The 22,067-nt window shown below is 40.9% G+C and overlaps 2 protein-coding genes and 1 pseudogene across 5 annotated transcripts in view; all 3 read right to left on the reverse strand.

The window, feature by feature from the left end:
• The window catches only part of LOC140338899 (uncharacterized), a 20,107-nt gene extending 9,450 nt beyond the window's left edge, over positions 1-10,657 (reverse strand). The window contains exons 1-11 of the mRNA XM_072423217.1: positions 10,565-10,657; positions 10,328-10,489; positions 8,824-8,943; positions 8,574-8,714; positions 8,375-8,453; positions 8,178-8,269; positions 7,291-7,411; positions 7,086-7,193; positions 6,356-6,451; positions 5,267-6,187; positions 3,519-3,553 (exon numbers count right to left, since the gene is read on the reverse strand). Coding sequence (XP_072279318.1) covers positions 3,519-3,553; positions 5,267-6,187; positions 6,356-6,451; positions 7,086-7,193; positions 7,291-7,411; positions 8,178-8,269; positions 8,375-8,453; positions 8,574-8,714; positions 8,824-8,943; positions 10,328-10,405 — 1,791 coding nt within the window. The 5' untranslated portion in view covers positions 10,406-10,489; positions 10,565-10,657. The remainder of the gene's footprint in view (positions 1-3,518; positions 3,554-5,266; positions 6,188-6,355; positions 6,452-7,085; positions 7,194-7,290; positions 7,412-8,177; positions 8,270-8,374; positions 8,454-8,573; positions 8,715-8,823; positions 8,944-10,327; positions 10,490-10,564) is intronic.
• A 1,608-nt stretch (positions 10,658-12,265) lies between these two features.
• Positions 12,266-15,089, reverse strand: LOC140339125 (uncharacterized; annotated as a pseudogene).
• A 144-nt stretch (positions 15,090-15,233) lies between these two features.
• LOC140339056 (uncharacterized) lies at positions 15,234-21,640 on the reverse strand. Of its 4 annotated transcripts, XM_072423597.1 has the most exons (9): positions 21,576-21,640; positions 20,112-20,279; positions 19,488-19,640; positions 19,283-19,406; positions 19,084-19,175; positions 18,888-18,996; positions 18,517-18,609; positions 17,335-17,675; positions 15,234-16,406 (listed from the first exon to the last, which is right to left on the reverse strand). In XM_072423597.1, the coding sequence occupies exons 2-9, from the start codon at positions 20,187-20,189 to the stop codon at positions 16,404-16,406; spliced, it is 993 nt and encodes a 330-aa protein (XP_072279698.1). In that variant the 5' UTR covers positions 20,190-20,279; positions 21,576-21,640; the 3' UTR covers positions 15,234-16,403. The 4 variants fall into 4 exon arrangements, with proteins under 4 accessions (XP_072279698.1, XP_072279699.1, XP_072279696.1 ...); XM_072423598.1 differs by lacking the exon at positions 17,335-17,675; XM_072423595.1 differs by having other exon boundaries at positions 15,234-17,675.
• Positions 21,641-22,067: the final 427 nt, after the last annotated feature.

The following is a 22,067-nucleotide window of genomic DNA, read 5'->3' on the forward strand; positions in this document are numbered from 1 at the left end:
TGATAAGTTTGGTATTATCTAGGTTGAGTTTCAGGAATCGGTCAGACATCCATTATGAGATGGCTGTCAGCATGAAACCTTGTACAGGACTGGGTGGGACAAGTCAGGGGTGCACAGATAGATTTGAATGTCATCAGCATACAGATAGTACTGTAAGCCAAAGGAGGAGATTAGACTACTGAGTGAGGTGGTGTACAGAGAGAAAAAAAACTGGTCCAAGCACTGACCCTTGGGGAACACCAACAGGGAGGAGAGTTGGGGAGGAGGAAGTACATTGAAGTTAACCAAGAGAGAGCAGTGTCACTGATACCAATGGAGCGCAAGATTTAAATTAGAAGAGGGTGATTAACAGTGTCAAACACAGGGGAAAGATCAAGGAGAAGGAGGAGGGAAAAGTTGCCCTGAGACTTAGCTCTCTGGAGGTCATTGGCCACTTTAGTAAGGGCTGTTTCAGTTAAATGGACAGCTCACAGGCCAGACTGTAGAGGGTCAAGGAGAGAGTTGCTGCTCAGGTATTAGGTGAGTTTTTTTTAAAACAAGGCGCTCAAGGAATTTGGAAACATATGGGAGAAGGGAGATGGGATGGTAGCTAGAAGGTAAGAAGGGGTCTAGTGAGGGTTTTTTCAGGATAGGGAGAATAATGGCATGTTTGAAAGCGGGAGATACCAGTAGCAAGGGAAAGGTTGAATAATTCGGGCGGGGGCCAGGTTGGAGGAGTGGGCACGGAGTAGATCAGAGGGAACTGGGTCAAGCAGACAGGTAGTAGATGGAGATGATGAGAGATGAGAGGAGACTTCATCCACAGTAACAGGGCTGAGGGAGGCCAGTGATGATTTACAGGTGGAAGAGGTAGATTTGGTGGCCAGGTGAACCATGATGACTGATTTTGTCAATTTTATCTCTAAAGTAGGTGGCTATGTCTTGGGAAAAGAAGGTAGCTGTAGGGGGAGCAGGTGTGGGATTTAGGAGGGAGTCAATTGCTGAGAGTAGGCTGTGTGGGTTGGAAGCTTGAGAGGTAATGACAGCGGAGAAATATTTTGCTGGCAGCTTCATCTGGGGAGGTGATTTTGGGGAGATTGGGGGCATAAGGCAGTTTGAGGTTAGGTTGTGGTCAAGGTTACAGATATCTATTTGCCATTGGCCATGTCTGGGATGTGGCAAAGGGAGGCAGGAGTTAGAAAGGGTTGAAGGTGATAAGGTTGTGGTCAGAAAGGGGAAATGGTGATTTGTCAATATGGGTGAGGTTGCAGAGTTTGGAAATTACCAGGTCTAAAGTGTGTCCAGCAATATATGTGGGGACGTTAATGTTCTGTGTGAATCCAAAGGAGGAGGTGATGGAGAGCAGTGTGGCTAAGGAAGGATGGTTAAGGGTCATCCACTACAACATTAAAGGGGGTAGAAAAGACGGACGGAGTGGGGTATATAGTGAAGTATATGTCTAGGGGTTTATGTGAAGTGCAGGCCTCCATAGGAGAGAGCAGCATCAGAGGCAGTCTGAGAAAGAAAGCCAAGTTTCAGTGAAAGACACGAAGTTTAGAGATTTAAAGAGGAGCAGGTTGTGGATAGAGTTAATTTATTACCAACTGATCTGGCATTCCATAGACTGCCAGAGAGGGGGGGTGAGAACCTAAACGTAGTGGGGATAGTAATGAGGTTAGGAGAAGGGTGAGTGTTGGTAAGAGGGTAGGGAAGAGAGAAGCTGTGAGGGGGACCAGGGTTGGGTGAGATGTCACTAGCAAGTAGTAAAAGTGAGAAAAGGTGCAGAAGTACAGACAGAGAAAGCAAGAGAGTGAAGGATCAAAGAGAAAAGGGGTTAACAGACTGGGGGGTAGGAGTCACATGAGTACATAATGCAGTGCAGAAGACTGAAGTCCATGTGAGCAGCTCCTGTAGTATGGGTTATTGTGAAGCTTGTCAGTTCCAGGAGTGGGATACCAATCAGTTCCAGGAGTGGGATACCAAAAAAAAAACAGTCCAGAGGCATGAATAGCAGAGTGTAATGGTATGTCCAATTCCTGCTTCTATTCCCTGGATTCATTCTCAAAGCACTTATATTTTGGCATTTAAGATTTCGGCACGTGACCTAGCCTGAAGTTAATATGGAAGTGCTTTGGGCCCTAAATATGGATTGACTGATGGGACTAACAGAATTTTGGATATCAGTTAAACCTGGGTAGGGGAGGGGATTGGCAGGGCAATAAAATCAACTAACAATAAACTGGGACAAATTGATAGGGAACAGATATGCTATGCTATGAACAAATTCAAATTTGTGCAAAAAGTTCATCTAAAATGCACAGCATACCCTGGACAATCACATAGAAATTGCACACAGAATGGGGATGGCAGTCAGATTGCACAGCATACCTGTAGAAGGAGAGATAAATGCAGATTAAGTTCAGGCAGATGAAAGAGGTCAGTTCAGCAGTGATGCTAGTTGCTATGAAAAGCAATGCAAGTAGAGGATGAAGATGATGATGTTCAAGTAATTCCCTGGATTAATTCCCAAAGGACTTATAACTTGGCATTTAAGATTTAGGCACGTGACCAAGCCTAATGTTTATATAGAAGTGCTTTGTGCCCTGAATATAAATGGACAATGCTAACTATGGAAAATACTAACCCCTTTTTAACATTTTCTTTAACTTTAACACTGTCCTTCCTTGTAATCAAGAAACCTTACCTGTAACCCTAACACTAACCAATTCTTGAAATCTTATCACTGTCTCTTCTTTGTAGCTCCATTGGTGACCCCCTCATAGTGGTATAGTGACCCCCACACTAACCCTGCTTGTAACCGTATGACTGGTCTTCCCTGTAACCTCAACACCATTCCTTTCTGTAACACTAACGCTCCATGTGACCTCTGACATGAACCCTTCTTGAAAATTTAACATTAACCCTCCCAGCTACCCCCAATCCTTTTTCTAGCCCAAACGTTTACTCTTGTTATAATCATCACACTAACCCTTACTGGCTCTACAGTAACATTTACTTCCTGTCCCTTCCTAATGTAAAGCTGAAATACACCTCTGGAAGATATTTTACTTTTACACAGCTCACTGCAACAGAATTGAGCTGATTAGGTGACATAACTTTGATATCATGCAAATAAGCAAAAAAAAGCTTGCTCACATTCCTACCAGTGACTAGACAGTGGATAACATAGTGACATTATATAGGTTTTCATATATACCTAGAGCTCAGTCTGGATCCTAAATCTTGGACCAGTGGAGGCCCACTGGATCGTTTTGTAAATAAGGAACTGAGGGAAATAAGTGGTGAAATTAGTGGATATTATAAACTATAATTAAACAATCATACTGAGCTGAAGAAGATGGTACACAATCAAGCGAGGAGACCCTATCATAGGTCAGTTAGTAATGTGAACTCCTCAAGTGGATTGTGCACAATTAGCATCATCCAACCCAACAGGACCCAGGCCGTCATGGACAAGAGTAAGAGATCAGTATGGGCTCTCAGTTCTTCTGGACAGAACAACAAGCATGTGCGAGTACCAGGCTATTTGAGTGATAAGGACCATCCACAATCACTGTCAAAGAAGAAAAAGTATCAGCAGCATCACTAGACTGGTTAACGGAATACAGGAGTTAAAGAGGGGCCTTTAGTGGTAATAGGGTGTTGGAAGACATAAAACTTTGCTTTAAATAGGCCTATCACATAAAAGAAAAATCTGCCCTAATTGAATACTTCCTGAAACAGTTGGACGCCATCATCCTTACACTATGCTACCATTACGCTATACATTATACACACATAATTTGTGGACAGTATTATCACAGTACCATAACATAAAAAGTACAAATGTCCACAGCTTTCAAACTGTTTATTTTATCATTGTCTGTTTCCAACAATGAATAAGTGTTTCAATAGATTATGTCTATTTTCAGTTAAGAAGTGTTACCAATAACACCCACAGGTAATGTTTTTATGGAGCTGCCTCTACCCATCTGAAGTACATGTGGGACTTTGTGTACTTGAGTTTCTTCACACCAAACTATCTTGATGGAGGTGGCAACAAGGATTTTTAACAAATTGTTGCCAAAAGGTTGAAATCACATTTACCAAAGTTCATATGAGTTTCAAATGGTAAGCATTGTTCAAACCTTTGGCCATATAGAGTAGCCAAATAATTTTGCATGCCTGACCATCACACTGATAGCAGATTGTTAGACATCCTATTCTAAAACAATAGGTATTATTATGGAATTATCCCTTTGCAGCTACACTGGCGTTCAGATTTTGGAGTCTTTGGAAATTCATATCCATTTGGGTAAAACACCATTTGTGAGGTAACTTACTGTTTAAATAAACTCGGCTCTAAATGGGTGTTCCAGTCCATCTAAAAGGTGTTCAGTATGGTTGAAACTATGGTTGTGATTTCCTCCAAACCAATCCAGTAAATCCATGTCTTTATAGAGCTGGCAAAAAGGTTCTTCACCAAAATGTTATACAACCAAAAGGTTGAATATATCTTAAAATGTCTTTAAGCTGCGGCTTATCAACAGTACCTTTTACTGGGAACACTTAGAGACTGAACCTGAAATATTTTGAGGGTCATCTACATACCTATGGCCTTATTATGGTGGGAGTTGGTAATGTGTATACATATCTTCTGCCACATAGCCAAACATTTCTGGATGTCTATCCATCACATTCATGTGAGCTTGCTATGCATACTACTTAAAAATTGTAGGTGTTAATAAGGCGTTGGCCCTTTGCAATAATAATTCTCTCTACTCTTCTAAGGCTTTTTATATGATTTTGAGGTGTCTCTTTGAAAAATTGTGCCCATTTCAGCCAAAAGAACATTTGTGAGGCCAGGTGGTAATGGTGAACGAGAAGATCCAGCTTGCAGTCAGCATTTTAATTAATTCCAAAGATTTCTATAAGGTTGAGCCCTGGCCGCTCAAGTTCCTCCACACTAAACAATGTCTTAATGGAGCTGGGCGAAAGGACTTTCTTCAAACTGTTGCCATTAGGTTGGCTGTTGTAAAAATACAGGAACACCTGCACCTCAATAATTGAAGGACTGTCCACATTTTGGCCCCGCAATGGTAGGTGTTGGTCGGGTGTCCACAATCCTTTGGTCATACAGGCTACTGCCCAAACCCAGCCAGAATAATGGGGAATGAAAACAGTCGCCGGCTTTTACTAGTAGCTACACAGAACAAGACCAAGATTAGTTTTAAATAAGGAAAAAAAAGTTGTTGTTTCCACACTGCCAATAAGCATACTTAGTTGCTGCATCCTACCAGAGTAATCCCTATAGTCTCATGGGATCTAAGATGTAAGCTAAGGGTAAATTCACTTTTAAATTGCTTCCCACATTCAGAACATGCATGCGGTCTAAGGCCTCTATGGACCTTCTTATGTCTAAGCAAATTTGATTTACTACGGAAACCTTTCCCACAGATGGAGCAGGAATATGGTCGGTCACCAGTGTGAATTGTTTGATGCGTTTCTAGATTCCCCTTTTTGGCAAAGCTTTTCCCACATTCAGAGCATGAAAACGGTTTCTCCCCAGTGTGAGTTTTCTGATGAGCAATTAGATGGTCCCTCTGAGAAAAACACCTCCCGCAGTCTGAACAGGAATATGGCTTCTCTCCCGTATGAGTTTTCTTGTGTTTGGTTAAGGCCGAATTAAAAGAGAAGCTTTTCCCACATTCGGAACAAGAAAATGGCTTCTCGCCAGTGTGCATTCTCTTGTGTTTTGAGAGAGCCGATTTTGCAGGAAAGCCCTTCCCACATTCGGAACACGAATAAGGCTTTTCCCCAGTGTGGGTTCTCTGATGCAAAACGACGTGTCCTTTCTGGGTAAAGCATTTTCCACACTCTGAGCAGGAATAGGGCTTCATAGGAATCAATTCATGTTCGATAACATATAATTTTTTGGGATGCTCTTGGCCACTCTCAGACGATGGTTTTAAGTGAGTGCTCTTGTGAGACATAAGAAGTTCTTTTTTGGAAAAACAGTCCCCACACTCAGGACATCGGAAGGTTTCACCACCTCTGGCAGATGGATGATGGACAATAGGAGCTGAAGAATTAGGAAAATGTGAGGAAGGATTCGATGAAACATCTCCACTGGGAAGTAATAAGAGGAGAGTTGGAGTAGTAGGATTTTCTAATGGAACCCGATGCTTCCCAAGACTGGGTTTTCCATCTGACGGAAGGATAAAATAGATGGGGATAAGAATCAGTAAAGGACAACACGACAAACTGGCCAACATCTTTTAGCAACATAAATGGACAAAAATATACGTTTCAAGAATTAAAAAAAAAATAAAACTGATCTTTTTTTATATTCTGAATATATTGTTTTTTTACTCACCTGCATTGATGTTTATAGTAAATTCTTCCTCTTTAATCCTTACATGTACTTCTTCCTCATCTTCAGATTTAATGTCTCTCTGAATGTCTCCAGGTTCTGTGAATAAAGATGAGAGGGAAGCCCCTTTATGTAAGACCCTAAAGCAAAGGTCGCCAGATACAGCCTAGCCGGTAGTTTGTTCCGGTCTAATGCCTGCTGGCCGATCCAGCCTAATCCCAGAACAAACTGCCGGAGCCGCCGGAGCTCCAGAGCCGCATGCGGCTCTTGAGCCTCCCGTGTTGTGGCTCCCTTCCCTATTGACCGTAGCCGGCGTAAACACTTCCGCCACCGGGGTAAATAGGGAAATTCCCTCTCCTCCGTATGCATTGCGGAGGAGAGGGATTCTTCTTCAGGGGGCGTTCCTGTTAAGGGGCGGGACTCGAGAGAGTCCGGCCTAGTGTGCTCCTGCCTACTCCTGAAATGGCCTAGTGGCCAAAAAAAGTTTCCTGACCTCTGCCCTAGAGTGTGTGTGGGGTGGGGGAAGTCTGGTCACGGTCTCTTGGCTGGTGACACACAATGACATGATTTGAGGAGGAGAGCTGTCTAATAGAATCTGGTGGCTCCTAACTTCCCCACTGGGCACATACTGTCCCCCCATTACTGTCTACTGACAGAGGAGGGAGAAGAAAAGATTGTTGTAGTGACTGAAAATAGACAAAATTTAACAGTTAATTTATCTCTTATTCCTCACCTGTGCCGATCTCTACTGGAATTTCCTCTTCTTTAACTACCACGTGTAATTCTTCCTCCTCCTCCTCAGCTTTGACATCCCTACAAGAGTAACTGGTGTCCCCAGGCTCTGTGAATAAGGATAGAAAGAGAGAAGAAGAGATTGTTGTAGTGACTGAACAAGGAGAATCTGGGACTCTTTTCTGGATTTTACATTTATCACTCACCTGTGCTGGTCTCTGAAACCATTTCCTCTTCCTTACACAGCTCATCACCCCCTAAATACAGCTCCTCTGCATTTGTTTTGGCTTTCACTCCACTGTCAATCTCGTTTTCATCCAGTACAGCCTAAATATACAAAACAAATCTATCTAAATAGTGAAGTGAATAAAGTGGCTGTGACTAAGGAGTGAAAGGTACAATAAATGTTACAGCAATAAGATTTTAGACATTTTTTAACTTTTGGTAACAGCTTGATGAAGGCCTTGTTCTGTTCCAGGCTGACTTTAACTCTGTGTACAAAGCAAACCCCATAAAGTCATTGTGTGTCTGTACCAAGCCCTGACCTCAACTCTACTAAACACCTTTAAGATGAATTAAAATTTAGACTGATACCAATTTCCATAGACACTCTAAAATCTTGTGGAATGTCTTTTCAGATGAGTGAAGGTTGTTGCAGACAAAAAGAAAGACCAACTCCATGATAATGTAGAAAAAAAACTCATACAAGTTTGATCGTCAAGAATGCACAAACTTTGGGCCATAAAGTGTATTTCAACATCTGGTGGACCTATCCAAAATCACTACACTATCTTACTCAACCCTTTAATCTAATTTAAACAATATTAAATTGCAACTAAAACCCTTTAAAATCAAAAGTACATAAGTCAAGTTCATAAAGTTAATGAAAAGTAACAAACAATTGCTAAATCACAGAACACATCCATGCAACTAAAACCCAGGATAAATGATATTTTTGACATTTTAATTTTAAGAGAAGAAAAAGCTACTGGGGTATTATATTCCATCTTTTATTTTCAGGAAAGGCATTTAAAGATTGTTTAAAGGTTAAAAGGTGTCAATAATGATTATTATTCTATTGGATTCTAAATACCATATCAACCTGTTGGGTCCTGAGACGTATTGCATCCCTGGAATAGGGAGGACTGTGGCACCTCTCTGGTGAGCTTCCATAGCTGAGTTCATCTAAAGAAAACACACACATTGAATGAATATATTGTTTCTATATCAGAGGATGTGTGTATCTAGGTGGATCCTCAATACTTACAGGAAATAAATGTCTCCTCTTACCTGGTAATGTGAGCGGGGGACTGTTATCCATGAATGCATCCTTGTACAGATCCTTTTGTCCTTTTAAATATTGCTTCTCCTACATGGAGAAATAGACAGTGACATCCTGACACCTTATAGGAACCTGACACACACAATGATACAGTCACCATCCAGACACATCCCATAATAATGTCCCAGAATTCCTGGCACTGCTTACCTCCCTTGCCAACAGCTTAATGATCTCACCAATGACCTCTTGGACCTTCTTGTTTTGTCTCATGGAGTAAGATGGGGACTCTACAGTCTTCCTCAAGTTGGAGGCAACCAAACCTTCGCATAACTTGAAAGTCATATAATTCTATTATAAAAGGAAAAACAACAGGATATCTCAACAGCCAGGCCAGACTTATTATTCTGAACTTCAAGTTGTTTAAATCAATGTTTGACCTTCTCAGAATACTGCTCACCTCTCCAGTCAGCAGCTCAGCGATTTCACTGGTGACTTCCTGGACCTTGTTGCTCCGTTTAAATGTCTCCATGTCACTGGAACCAACAAAGCCATCAGATATCTTGAAGGTTATATAATTCTACATGTAAAACAAAAATACCAAGTTAAGTTGGTCATTCTCCTCTGACCTCTGGCATCAACTAGGCATTTTATGCCATCTATTGAATATTCCTTCTCTGTAATCCCTCCAGATGATTGTGTGTGAAAATCCCAGCAGAAAAGCAGTTTCTAAAATTTTTAGACCAGTTCCTTTGGCACAAACAATCATGCCACATTCGAAATCACCATTCTCTCTATTCTAAGGCTCGATTTGAACTTCAGCAGGTCATCTTGACAATGTCAACACGTCTAAATGCATTGCTGCTATGTGACTAGCTGAATAGATATTTGCGTTAATAAGCAATTGAACGGGTGCACCTAAAAAAGTGGCTGGTAAAAGTACATCAGGTATATATTTTACTAATAAAATGGTGTAATATCATGTCACCCTTCCAGAATCCTTCTCACCTCTTCAGCAGTAATAAAAGAGAATCTCCTTTGCATGGCATACATTTGCTCAATATATTTCTCTTATTCTTTTGTTTTTGTTTGTACTTTTTTCCAAAAGAAAAAAAAATTCCACCCTTACTCTTGTTGCTCTATCTATGGCTGATGAATTATTACCCCCATCTTTTCCCAAATCTGTCACTGGGCTGCCAATGATAGTGCATGCAGGCTAGTGTTATGGTGTGCCAACGCCAAGGAAAAACCACAGTGCATGAAAAGGGACCAGTGTACTACCATCCAATCCCGTAAACAAAACTCCTGGTGATGAGTTCTCTTTAAATACTCCTGACCCCTGCACTCTGTCTGCACTTTGCATACTCCTGCCCACTGCCCATTAGGCTGTATGTGGAATGTACATACTCCAGACCCCTGATCTCTGTACACTGCATACTCATGCCCCCTGCCCATTGGGCTGTATGTGGAATGTACATACTCCAGACCCCTGATCTCTGTACACTGCATACTCATGCCCCCTGCCCATTGCGCTGTAAGTGGAATGGACATACTCCTGACCACTGACTTCCCTACATTGGACTGTATGTTACTAAGTACCCCCCATGTATAATAATGAAGTTCTTCTTTAAAAGAACACACTAACCAACACATTGCAGCACACTTAAACTAAAATGCACCACAACATCAAGAATGTATATAAAAATAATGCAGCATGGTTAGACTCTCTCAATTCACTTGAAATGACTTCCCTAAACAACACAGAACAGCCGAATGTGTTGTGATGTAAAACAATACTGTGGTTGGCTCAGAGAAGGTGTGCATATGTATGGAACCCGAATACAATGAGCATACTGGGAAACTTCTTCCACCACCAGTCCAACTTTTGTGGTATGTTCTTCACATCATTGTTTTTCCCAGGATGCCCCAGGTCTTTCGTATTCAAAGCAATGTCCTGTCCTCACCTCTCCGGTCAGCAGGTAGACGATCTCCAAGGTGAGGTTTAAAATCCGCTCGGTCACATGACTTGGCTCCTTCTCCATTTTTGGTGATCTGCTTAAAGGTGCTTCCTCGAAAACCGCTCTTTAGTGGCTTAGATACTGGATTTGATTGTTTCTTTAATAAATCTGTAATTACAATAAATCATATAATAAATATGTTTAGGTGGTATATTTGTAGGAGAAAAGGAGGATAAAACATACATGGAGAGAGATTGCTCTGTCAGGTTAAGCTGTATAAACGTAACTACTTCCTGCTCACTGCACAGCCACTCTCCACCCTGACACAACTACTGAAGCTCCTCCCTTCCTGTTCTAAACTACAACAAAATGGCTGCGGCCCACTGAGGACGCCTCACAGGATTTTATTCTTCAAATGGTAACTCTTCAGCAGTGAGCAGTCCACAAAGGCAGCGACTTTTTACAAATATAAATGTGTAGTATGCGGCACTGAAATGTAGCGAACGATTACTCTTTACTATTAACCTTTTATAACACCATATAGGTATATAAGTAATGTCCTGAATGAAGGAGGCGGCCATTTTGTTGTGGTGCAGAGGAAGTCGATATTTCTGAGGCGTTTTTTTTTTCACCTGGTGAGTTTGTGCACCGTAAGAAAGAAGAAATAACGTCTTATTATGAGATATACAGCTTAACCTAAGACGAAAAAACGATTAAATAATTTGTTATCGGTTCTGTGTTTCAGCATAGCGGCCATTTTGTTGTAGCTGAGGGCTCAGAGATAGCAATGTGGAAACTCTAGTCCTAAGAAGCTGTTAGGCTTCAGAGTGTGTGGGGAGGAGTTGATAATGTGTATTATGTCTGTATGATGTGCCATAGTGTTTCATGCTTACATTATTAAAGTTTATTCTTTGTGTGTATATATATATATATATCTCAGCATTTAAATTATTATTTTGAACAAAACCTGTTTTTATTACATACCTTATATTAGACCCAATACTGTCATCATGGTTACTTCATGCTTCCATATGCAGAGCTGACAGATCATGGCCTCAGTACTCTTCTCATAAGCCCTCCATCCTGATAGGAGCAGTGGGCTCTCTCTTGGAATACGATATCCAAATATCAAAATGCATTGATAGGTAGATGTCAGTCAGAGGTAGCTGTACATGCAAAGCAAAGATCTCGCTGCTTGTCTTTTACCTCCTGTTGTATTTTAGTTAATCAATTTAACTAACTCATTTATTTATATCTACTTCGTGTAAGCCTACACTGTCATGAGCTCCCTCTGGAAGTCTTACTCCACATCGGCCTAAACTGAAAGGACGACACTTCAAAGTATTGCTGATGTCATAACTTCAGCGCCATTTTGTGTATTGAAGACCGGCCACAATTGCCAAAAGTTGTAGAGGACTCCATGACACCATGACCAGCCAGAGGTCATTAATGTGAATATAAGAGTAGTTGAGCAGGTGGTTTCCATTGACACCTTCTCTCCCCCACCCCCTGCTGACACTTTTGTACCCTCCTCTTCCTGATGGTCAATATTGTCCTTTTTCACCATCAGCTGCACATTACTGTTCCCCTTATGAAATGTACTAGGACGCCTAGGTCTGAATTAGCTCTGATCTTAAAAACAACCTAGGCTTCTCTAAATGCAGATACAGCTTCTCTAGTAGCACCCACTTCACCATAAAAACTTCCACCCATTAAGGTATGTTCATAATTGCAAGCTCCTACCAAGAATCAGTCCATGGCTTGGATCACCATCTGCCATAATCTGCATGCATTGTATAGAGAATGGCAGACACTCAAGGCATAAAGTGAAAATAAAGGTTTTATTAAAAACTAAAAAAAAAAAAAAAAAACAAGGAAGGCAAACTATTAGCATATTGAACTTCAAGCTTACAGGAAACAAGACAATTGGTCACAAACATCAATTAGTACATATTTTTTTCAGTTTATTTTTATGACATTTAAATGAGAAAAATCATTGTAAAACACTAAAGGAACACTGATACATGACACCTAATTTTGGCAGAGAACTTTGCACAAAAAAAATGAAACAATGGGATCAAATGCAGACGCATAAAACAATTTGTGCAAGTAGGCATACATGGATGCAAATCTCCCACACACAGCAACACCAATACAGTAGTGTGAACTATTGAAAGTGGTAGTTTACTTTCAGTGAAGCATCTATATTATGGACGTGGCTTCTATACACAATGTTTTCTTTGGTGTACAATACAAATTGTCCTCTGGGAAAGACTTTTCACAACATGAATATGGCTTCTCCCCTTTATGAGTTCTTTGATGCTCAGTAAGATTAGTCCTCTGGGAGAAACACTTCCCACATTCTGAACATGAATATGGCTTCACTCCAGTTCTCTCGTGTATAATAAGCTGGGCTTTGCAGCTGAAACATTTCCCACATTCCGAGCAGTAGAATGGGAATGTGAGTCGTCTTGTGATTGGTAAGAGCTGAACTAAAAGAAAAACATTTCCCACAGATGGAACAAGAATATGACTTCTCTGTGTGGACTATCTTGTGTCTCCAAAGAGTGGAATAAAAAGAAAAGCACTTTTCGCATTCTTAGCATGAATATGGTTTTGCCCCTGTGTGAATCCTCTTGTGTATTGTAAGGTTGTCCTTCTGAGTGAAACATTTCCCACATTCTGTACATGAATAAGGCTTCTCCCCTGTGTGAATTCTGTTGTGGTCAGTGAGAGCTGAATTGCGTGAGAAGAATTTCCCACATATGGAACAGGAATAGAACTTCTCTCCAGTCTGAGTTCTTTTGTGTTCAGCATGAGCTGAATTACAAGAAAAGCGTCTTACTCATTTAAAACATGACTATGGCTCTTGCCCTGTGTGAGTCCTCTGATGCAAAATAACTGTGGTTCTCTTGGAAAAATATTTCACACACTTTGAGCATGAACGTGGCTTCTCCTCGGTGTGAGTCCTCTGATGTTCAATGATAGTGGCTTTTCTGGTAAAACACTTTCCAGACATAAAAGATGGGTACTTTTCAGTCTTATAGGATTATAGGAGGTAAGTTATTGGGAAAGCTCCTACTATGTGTAGAGGGCTTAGAAGATGGATCTGTGAAGGAGGAAAGAAGCATTTATACAAGTTAGCTCCCCCAAATCAGCTGATAAGAAAGAAAAAATTGTGCTAGAAAATTGGACTTTCAGTGGCCGGGAACAAACACTTAACAAACATTATTAAAAAGTAAACTTTATAAAATATTAAAAAGAGGGTTTGCAAAAAATGAAAACTTTGCAGAAGGCAATCACAATATAAGAGTATAACACATATAATTGCAATAATGTATTACGCAACTGTTGTGTGGATCTACCCGCTGCCTGTTGCCCCACACAACGTGATATGATCTTGCTCATTTATATATGATCCCAATTTCCCATTTTTGATGAGCTAATTAGTTGAAGCTGGACAAGATACATTTGTTTTATTTTATTCAGTGTTAATGTCTATTACTTGCTTCTATTGATCTCTATTGGAATTTCCTTATCTTCAATCTTCACAGTGATGACTTCCTCCTCCTCAACCTTGACTTCTTGCTGACTGTCTCTGGGGTCTGTGAATAGAGGTGAGAGTGAAGCCATCTGTACTGAGAAGTATGAGAGACCCCAGAGAGTGTGTGTGGGTGAAGAACGGTCACTTCTCTTGGCTGATGACACATAATGACATAATGTCTGGAGTCTAAATATATAATAGAGGCTGATGGCTCCTGACTCCTGATTACTTACTGTCTACTGGCAGAAGAGGGGAGATAAGAAGAGATTGTTGTAGTGGCTTACCATTGCTGTAGTGGCTTAACAAGGAGAATCTGGGACTCCCTTCTGGATTTAGTGTTTATTACTCATCTGTGCTGATCTCTGAATGGATTTTCTCCTCTTTGCACTGTCCATCACCCATCCCATATGGATCTGATTTTGTCATGCTCTCAGCCTGATTTACTTCTAGTGTATTTTTTTCAATTTAAGAAAGGAATATTGTTTCTGTCCTAGAATTCCTGGCACTGATCAACTCTCCTGTCAGCAGCCCAATGATCTCTTTGGTGTCTTCTTGAACCATCCTGGTATTTTTAGGGATTGGAATGGAAGCTCTTTAGTGGTGTCTTGGATCTTCATAAAGTTGGAAGAAACCAAGCCATTGGAGATTCCAAGCCTTTGGTTCAATTTCCTTTGCAATTATGGGATATTGTAGGGTATTGCTTCTTAAGAATGTTCTCACAGGACTATTTAGAAGGACTTCTACTCACAGAAATAATTGTATCACTTGCTGTTGGTGGTAATAGCTCCATCCACCTACCTCCCTCCATGGATACCCAAAAAAGTATAGGTTTCTTGCTGTTTGAGAAGTCTGTTCCCCTTTCTGCTAAAGAGATTTACTCTTGCCAATTGTCTTGATGACCACTGGTGGACACAGATAGTATACCATGCTACTATACCATACCATTTTTCGGCTTAAGATATAGCTTAAATGTACAGCAGGTCTACAGCTTTTTCAGGTTGCCATCCTAGTGCTGACATGTTTCTGAAGAAGTGTGAAGCTTCTGTAGAGCCTTCAGATACAGAGCCAGACCTGGAGAGGTGTTTCTCAACCAGGATTCCTCCAGGGGTTGGTAGGGGTTCCTTGGACATTGAGCAGTTTGCACCTCTCAAGTCATTTTTACCGACACTAGTGATCCTTTTTGCTATCTGTAAGGGTGATATTCTTCCCAAAGGCCACCACACTAATATACTGTAAGCTGTGGATATGGTAATTATAGCTGGGCTTCCCTAAAGATCTGAAAGTTTTTTCAAGGATACCCCCATATTAAAAAGGTAGAGAAAGGCCGAAGTCTTCGCAGCTTTAAAAGTCAATAGGCCACATCTGAAATAATTTCGTTTTTGTTTTAATGATAATCAGCAGAGAGAAAAAAATCCATCAAAGATATAATGTTCCACAGCACAGCATCATGTAAATACAATACAGTAAATAAGTGAATGTCATTGCAATAGCTATGCAAAAAAGAGAAAAAGAAAAAGTGTACACAAATAGAAGTGTCAAAACTTATTAGCCATCATGATATACGAGGTGCTGAGAAGTTCCTGGCTTTGCCCAGAAAGAAGAGAGCCATAGTTATGAAATAACACATTTATTCAACATATTCCCCCCTGAGACTGATGCACTTGGTACAGTGTAGTTGTAGCTTTTCTAGACCATTCAAATAAAAGTTCTTTGGTTGGGCCTTTCAGTTCAGCAGCATCTTTGGCGTCAGAAATGTCCTCAAAACGTTGCCCCTTCAGATGTTTCTTCAAATTCAGGAACAGATAATAGTCCGAAGGAGCCAGGTCAGGTGAGTAGGGGGGATGGTGGACCAATTGGAAACCCAGGGTGTTCAATTTGGCAGCCACAACGTTGGACACGTGAACTGGTGCATTGTCCTGCAAAAAAAAGGATCCCTTTGGTCAACTTTCCACGGCGTTTCGTCTTATTTGCCTCCTTCAGCTGGTCCAGGAGGTTAGCATAATACTGTTCGGTGATACTAGAGCTCTGAGGTAGGTAGTCCACCAATAGAATACCATCTTAATCCCAGAAAACAGACGCCATGACTTTTTTGGCCAATTTCTGGGTTTGGAACTTCTTTGGCCACGGGGACCCGCTGTGGGGCCATTCCTTTGACTGTTCCTTGGTTTCAGGATCATAGATGTGGAGCCAGGTCTCATCGTCCGTCACTAATCAAGCCAAAAAGTCCCGTGCAGCTTCAAAATCGTTCAAACGGCTTTGGATCCTTCAGTTCATTACTTCTTCTGATCACTATTCAAACATTTCGGCATCCACTTCGACATCGCAGGTTGCCAGGTCATCTTCAACGGTAAAATGCCCAGTCTTGAAACAAGATATCCAGGTTTTGACAGTGCTGTAGGAAGGACACTTCTCCCCCAGTGTTTGTGACATCTCAGTGTGAATGTCCTTTGCTGACTTTCCCTGGAGAAACAAAAACTTCATGACGGCCCGTAACTCCAACGACATGAAACTTGCTTGTGCCTCTGCCATCACAGCTTCTCACTAAAAGAAAAATTGCAGTATATTTGATATTTAATTTGGTATTTAAAGACCTGATATTTGCAGTTACATACTAAGATATTGGACTGTCATATGCCCCCACACTCATTTTTCCATTTCATCTGGAAGGGACCAAAGCTAGGAACTTCTCAGCACCCCCTCATAGTGTTAAAAGTGTTTAAAGCAGAATTCCTGCCAAAAAAATAAAATAATAATGTAAAATACTGAGTTCTATTGGCTAACAGTGATCAATATTCTTTGTAGAATAGATAGGACCTGGTCAGGTCATATTTGAATGGCTTAGGAGGCCTCTAAAATGCCTGAATATCTCTAACAACTGGGAGATTGTGCAAAAATATATTGACCCTTTACAAAGAATGGATTGCAGTGCCCACAATTGATTGATTTTTAATATCTGTACAACATTTATATAGATCAAGTCAATTAGACTGAAAATGATAGTCCATTCATGTATGGTTAGTCTAAAAGAATAAACCATAATGCTGCTATTTGCCAAAAAATGGCTGAACAAATTCAAAAGTGTTTATGGCTTCTCTCCTATGTGAGTTCTTTGATGTTCCAGAAGACTGGCTTTCCGGGTAAAACACTTCCCACATGCAGAACATGAATACGGCTTCACCCCTGTGTGAGTTCTCAGGTGTATCATAAGATGGTCTCTCCGAGTAAAACATTTCCCGCACTCTGAACATGAAAATGGTTTTTCCCCAGTGTGGGTTCTTTGGTGTTTAATGAGAGTCGAATTCAGAGAAAAGCATCTTCCACATTCAGAACACGAGAATGGCTTCTCCCCTGTGTGGACTATCTTGTGCCTGTTAAGGGTTGAATTAAAAGAAAAACTCTTCCCACATTCAGAACATGAATATGGCTTCACCCCTGTGTGCGTTCTCTCATGTAATGGAAGATATCCCACCTGGGTAAAACATTTCCCACACACAGAACATGAATATGGCTTCTCAGTGGTGTGAGGCATTTGATGGGACATGGGTCCTGCCCTCTGAGTAAAACAATGCCCATCTATGGAACACGGGTATGGTTGACCAACTTTATGATCTGTATGATGGGTGACGGGGGTTGAATGATTGGGAAAACTCCTCCCATATGTAGAGTTTTCAGTTGTCAGATCTGTACTGTGAAGTACTGAATGTAGGTGTGCATTAATAGGAATTTCTTCTGGCGAATCAAATGTAATGTCATTCGTTGTTTCTGGAGAGTTCATTACAAATTTCTCTGTATTATTCCATTTTTCTTGTCCTGGAGGAAACAGTTTATGTTTTTAAACAATTTTGTTTTTCTGTATATATACACAAATTCTCACATTCTTTATTTTATATATAAACCTTAATAAAATAACATAAAAACATACAGTTAAGCTTTGCCAAATCAATATGAGTTATTTATGACAGCAGAGCAGAAGCTGCTAGCCTTAAGGTTTGTTCAGTGTGATTGAATACCTAGACAGATTCATTATCCTGTGTGTGTAAAAAGTTAGCTTGAGCTATTGAGCTGTGAGAACAAAAGACTGACAACAGAGCTTTTTTTTGTCTATGATAAAAAACAAAAAATGTGTACAAAACCACAATATGTTCCCATATTAAAATCATGGATAAGTATAAAATGTTTCAAGAATATGTCACACTAGCATGTATATTCTCTCTAACCAGGGCCAAGAGCTAGACAGAAGATGCAGCCATTTTAGGTTATTTAGCAGGGAAGGAGTAGGGAGCATATTATTCTCAGCTGCGTTAGGTGATCCTTAATACCTTTATCAGAGGTGGGTAAAAATGATATTTGTACAATGTTGGATGTATAGTGCAAGGGCATAACTGGCTACACTGAGAGGCTCACTCAGGGTGCTGTCTGACCACTACATTAAGGAATGCGGGGCACGGCACTTCAGTTGGATCAGGCCTTCCATTACCTACTATAATTATTCAGATGATAAAAAATAATTTGCTCTTTCTGCGTGTGTTGCAGTTTACTGGCATCACATTAGAAGGCTTAGGTTGAATCTCCTGCATCTATATGCAATTGTAAAAGTAAAAAGATAACCCCATTTTTACAACAACAATACGATTTGCAAAGTTTTTCTCACCTGTTCCAATCACTATAGGAACATCCTCCTCCTCAATTTTGATACCTTCAGTATCTTCCTCAACTTTGACCTCTTTCTGAGTGTCTCCTGGGTCTGTAAATAAAGATGAGAGTGAAGCCCCCTGTACTGAGATGTATGAGAGACCCCCAAAGAGCGTGTGTGGGGGAAGACTGGTCACGTCTCCTGGCTGGTGACACACAGTGACATGATGTGAGCCGGATTTTAAAAGAGACTGATAGCTCCTGACTCCCCTCACTGGGCACATACTGTCCCCCATTACTGTCTACTGATAGAGGGAGGGGGAGAAGAAGAGATTGTTGTAGTGACTGCACAAGGAGAATCTGGGACTTTTCTTAGTGTTTATTACTCACCTGTCCTGATTTCTGGAGGGATTTCCTCCTCCTTACATGGATCATTATCCTTCACATATATTACATCTTCCTCTGTATCTGGAGTCTTACATTTGGTTAGGCATTCTTTCTACACAACCAAAAAAAAGAATGTCTTGCAGGTTACTGAATTTGGTTTGGATGTTAGATCTATTTCTTTCAGCTACATTTCATCTACCTGAGAATCCTGAGGGATTTCTTGATATTCCTGTGGGGAATCCCGGGAATACAGAGGACGGGGACATCTCTCTGGGGTATTTCTGGTTCCATCTGTAGGAAACACACACACTGACTGAATACATTGTTTCTATGTCTTTATATCAGGGGATGGGTGTATCTAGGTAGATCCCTAATACTTTCGACTGAAAGTTTCATACCTGGTGATGTGAATGGAGCTTGGTTGTCCATCATATCATCCTCATATAGGCCCTTGTGTCCTTCTAGATAATCCCATCCCTCCATGGAGAAGTAGACAGTGCCATCCTGACACCTTATAGGAACCTGACACAGACAATAATGCAGTCACCATCCAGACACAATCTATAATGGAAATCCCATAACAGAATTCATGCCACCACTTACTTCTCCTGTCAACAACTCAATGATCTCACTGGTGACCTCTTGAACCTTCTTGTTCTTTTTTAGAGACTGAGATGGAGGCTGTGCAGTATGGTGTTGGGTCTTCATCAAATTCGATGCAACCAAGCCATCAGAAAACTTGAAAGCTACATAATTCTATATTGAAAGCAAATATACCAAATAATACCACCAATACAATCATACTCAATGCATTATAATTCAATGGACCCAGACAGAACTAGAAATTGCCATTAACGGTTTTCTAAGTGGACCCATTAGTGAGATTGAAACTTTATATCAGATGGTAGGACCTGTCAGAATGACCAAAACACGTTATATCTGAGTAAATAAACTCTTCTTTATATGGTGGACAAAAAAAAGCTTCCTGTCACCTACAAGCAACAGAAGACATAACATGGTCTCGGGACAACAGGAGCATTATGGATATTTAAGTCATGACTACCAGGCAGTTCCTGCCAGAGAGTATTGCACTTACATAAGAGGCAGAGCAAGGCCCAATCATGGTGAAAGCACAACAAAGCAGGGAGTACAACCTCACATCGAAATTATTGGCTGTATCTATGCACATGCAAAAGATGCCATGTACCCTCCAAGAATCCTCCTCACCTCTCCGGTCAGCAGGTAGATGATCTCCAGAGTTAGGTTTAATATCCTTTTGGTCATGTAACTCCGATCCATCTCCATCCTTGGTTGGTTGGCCTATTCACAATTGTTTCCTCATAAAATGTATTTCTCGTCTGTTGCTACACAATGGCCATACATTGAAATAAAAACCTGGAATTAAAACAAATACACATTCCCAGATCAGCATAAACTATCATCACATCTTAATGAATCAACTCCCATGAACATGCATGCGAGTATGTCATTACAGTATGGTCAAACAATATGGCCAAATCTACTAAACCTCGAAGATTAGCTGGAGAAGATGTTGATGCGAGCATGGAAACAAGGTCAGTTGGTTGGTCAGTTGTTAGTTCAGCTTTAAGACCTAAACAGTCTTGGGAAAGTTTCAGTGCTGGGGTGCACATGCATCAACAAAGCTGGCGCGTCATGCAACGGCTACACCAACGTCACAGGAAATCACTTACAATGGCATCATTACATACCAAGAGGGAACATATATTTAATTTTTGGTTTAGTGATCCATTTTGCAGACATGTTTTATTATATGCTGGGTCATACACTGATCACACCTATAACCATATCCTCCATATGACACATGAGAAGTTCTCAGTTTTCCAGAACCTCTAGTCCAGCAGAGAACCTAAGAATGAGGATCAATGTCCATCTCCAGGCAAAAATGACCAACTCTTACTTATTCTACCCTTTTTATTTCAAACCCTGTGAAGCAAGATATGGTAACCTAAATCCACTGCCCAGGTCCCTTGACAACTCCATTACCAGGTGTGGAGGACCTCTGAATCAGAACCGCAGATGAGCTGCACCAGCTGATCCCTTTCTGTCCTGTTGCGTTGATGTCACTGCTTCTGCAATCTCTTCAGGATCCTCAGAGGACCACCGAACAGCCAAGCTGAATCTTTCACACCACTAAGGCAGGAACGTGGAACTATGAAGAAGGACTAAGTATTTTGTAAAGGGAGAAGACACGGGACTGGAGGTTCATATGACCATAGGTTTAGGCAAGTAGAAGGAGGTTAAGGTTTTGGCTGAAGTTTGCTTATAAATATTCCCAGCAGATAAGATGGCACAACAATGAATACGATAAATGTTACCATAGCCTGTCATTGGCATTGAAGATTCCAGCTGAGGCCAACTCCTGTAGTGGCAAGCATCTCCTCCATTCGTAGCATTCTCCTCAGTCCCTTGTATGTGAGAACCCCCCCATTTATAGGCTTTTTATGTAAAAACACCCATAACTAACTTAATTTGATTTATGTCTACAGAGACCCCAAATTGCCAAACTCTCCAGTGCAGAGCCTGCTGACCCCTGACTGTGGGCTGTAGAGAGAACAGGTCACATGACCTACAAGGTCACACAAATCCCCCAAATCACGGACAGTGCTGAGACGCCCTTGTCCTATAAAGACAATATTACCTTCTCCTTACCTGGTCAAACACTCTATAGGTCCCTTCCCCTACCAGCTGGATTCCAGCAGTACTGAAGCTCCTCCTCTGGTCTACAACAAAATGGCCACCAGAGCCCACAATGTATAGGAACATGATTACATTTGAAGCTAATGCTACATAAATGTGAGCAATTGAATATTAAATTATCTAATTTAAACAACACTACATCTGTAATACTAAAAATAATTTAGAAAAAGCCAATGGAGAAAATAGGTAAACTACAACAAAATGGCCACCACCCTTCCTGTATTGAAGACACATTCTCCATTCACAGGGCCAAGGTTCACCCTTTGTAGCGGTTCGACCTTTGAATAAACAGCTCTCTGTTGGCTTCTGGCAACTAGGGAGAAGCTAGGAGGTTGTGGAAAGGAAAAAGAAGGGCCCCAAAAAAAGCCCAAAGACAGAAGTGATTATAAAGAGGAACAAAGCAGATAGATAGATGATAGATAGATAGATAGATAGATAGATAGA

Source organism: Pyxicephalus adspersus, chromosome 10 (assembly GCF_032062135.1).
Source record: "Pyxicephalus adspersus chromosome 10, UCB_Pads_2.0, whole genome shotgun sequence".
Taxonomy (NCBI): domain Eukaryota; kingdom Metazoa; phylum Chordata; class Amphibia; order Anura; family Pyxicephalidae; genus Pyxicephalus; species Pyxicephalus adspersus.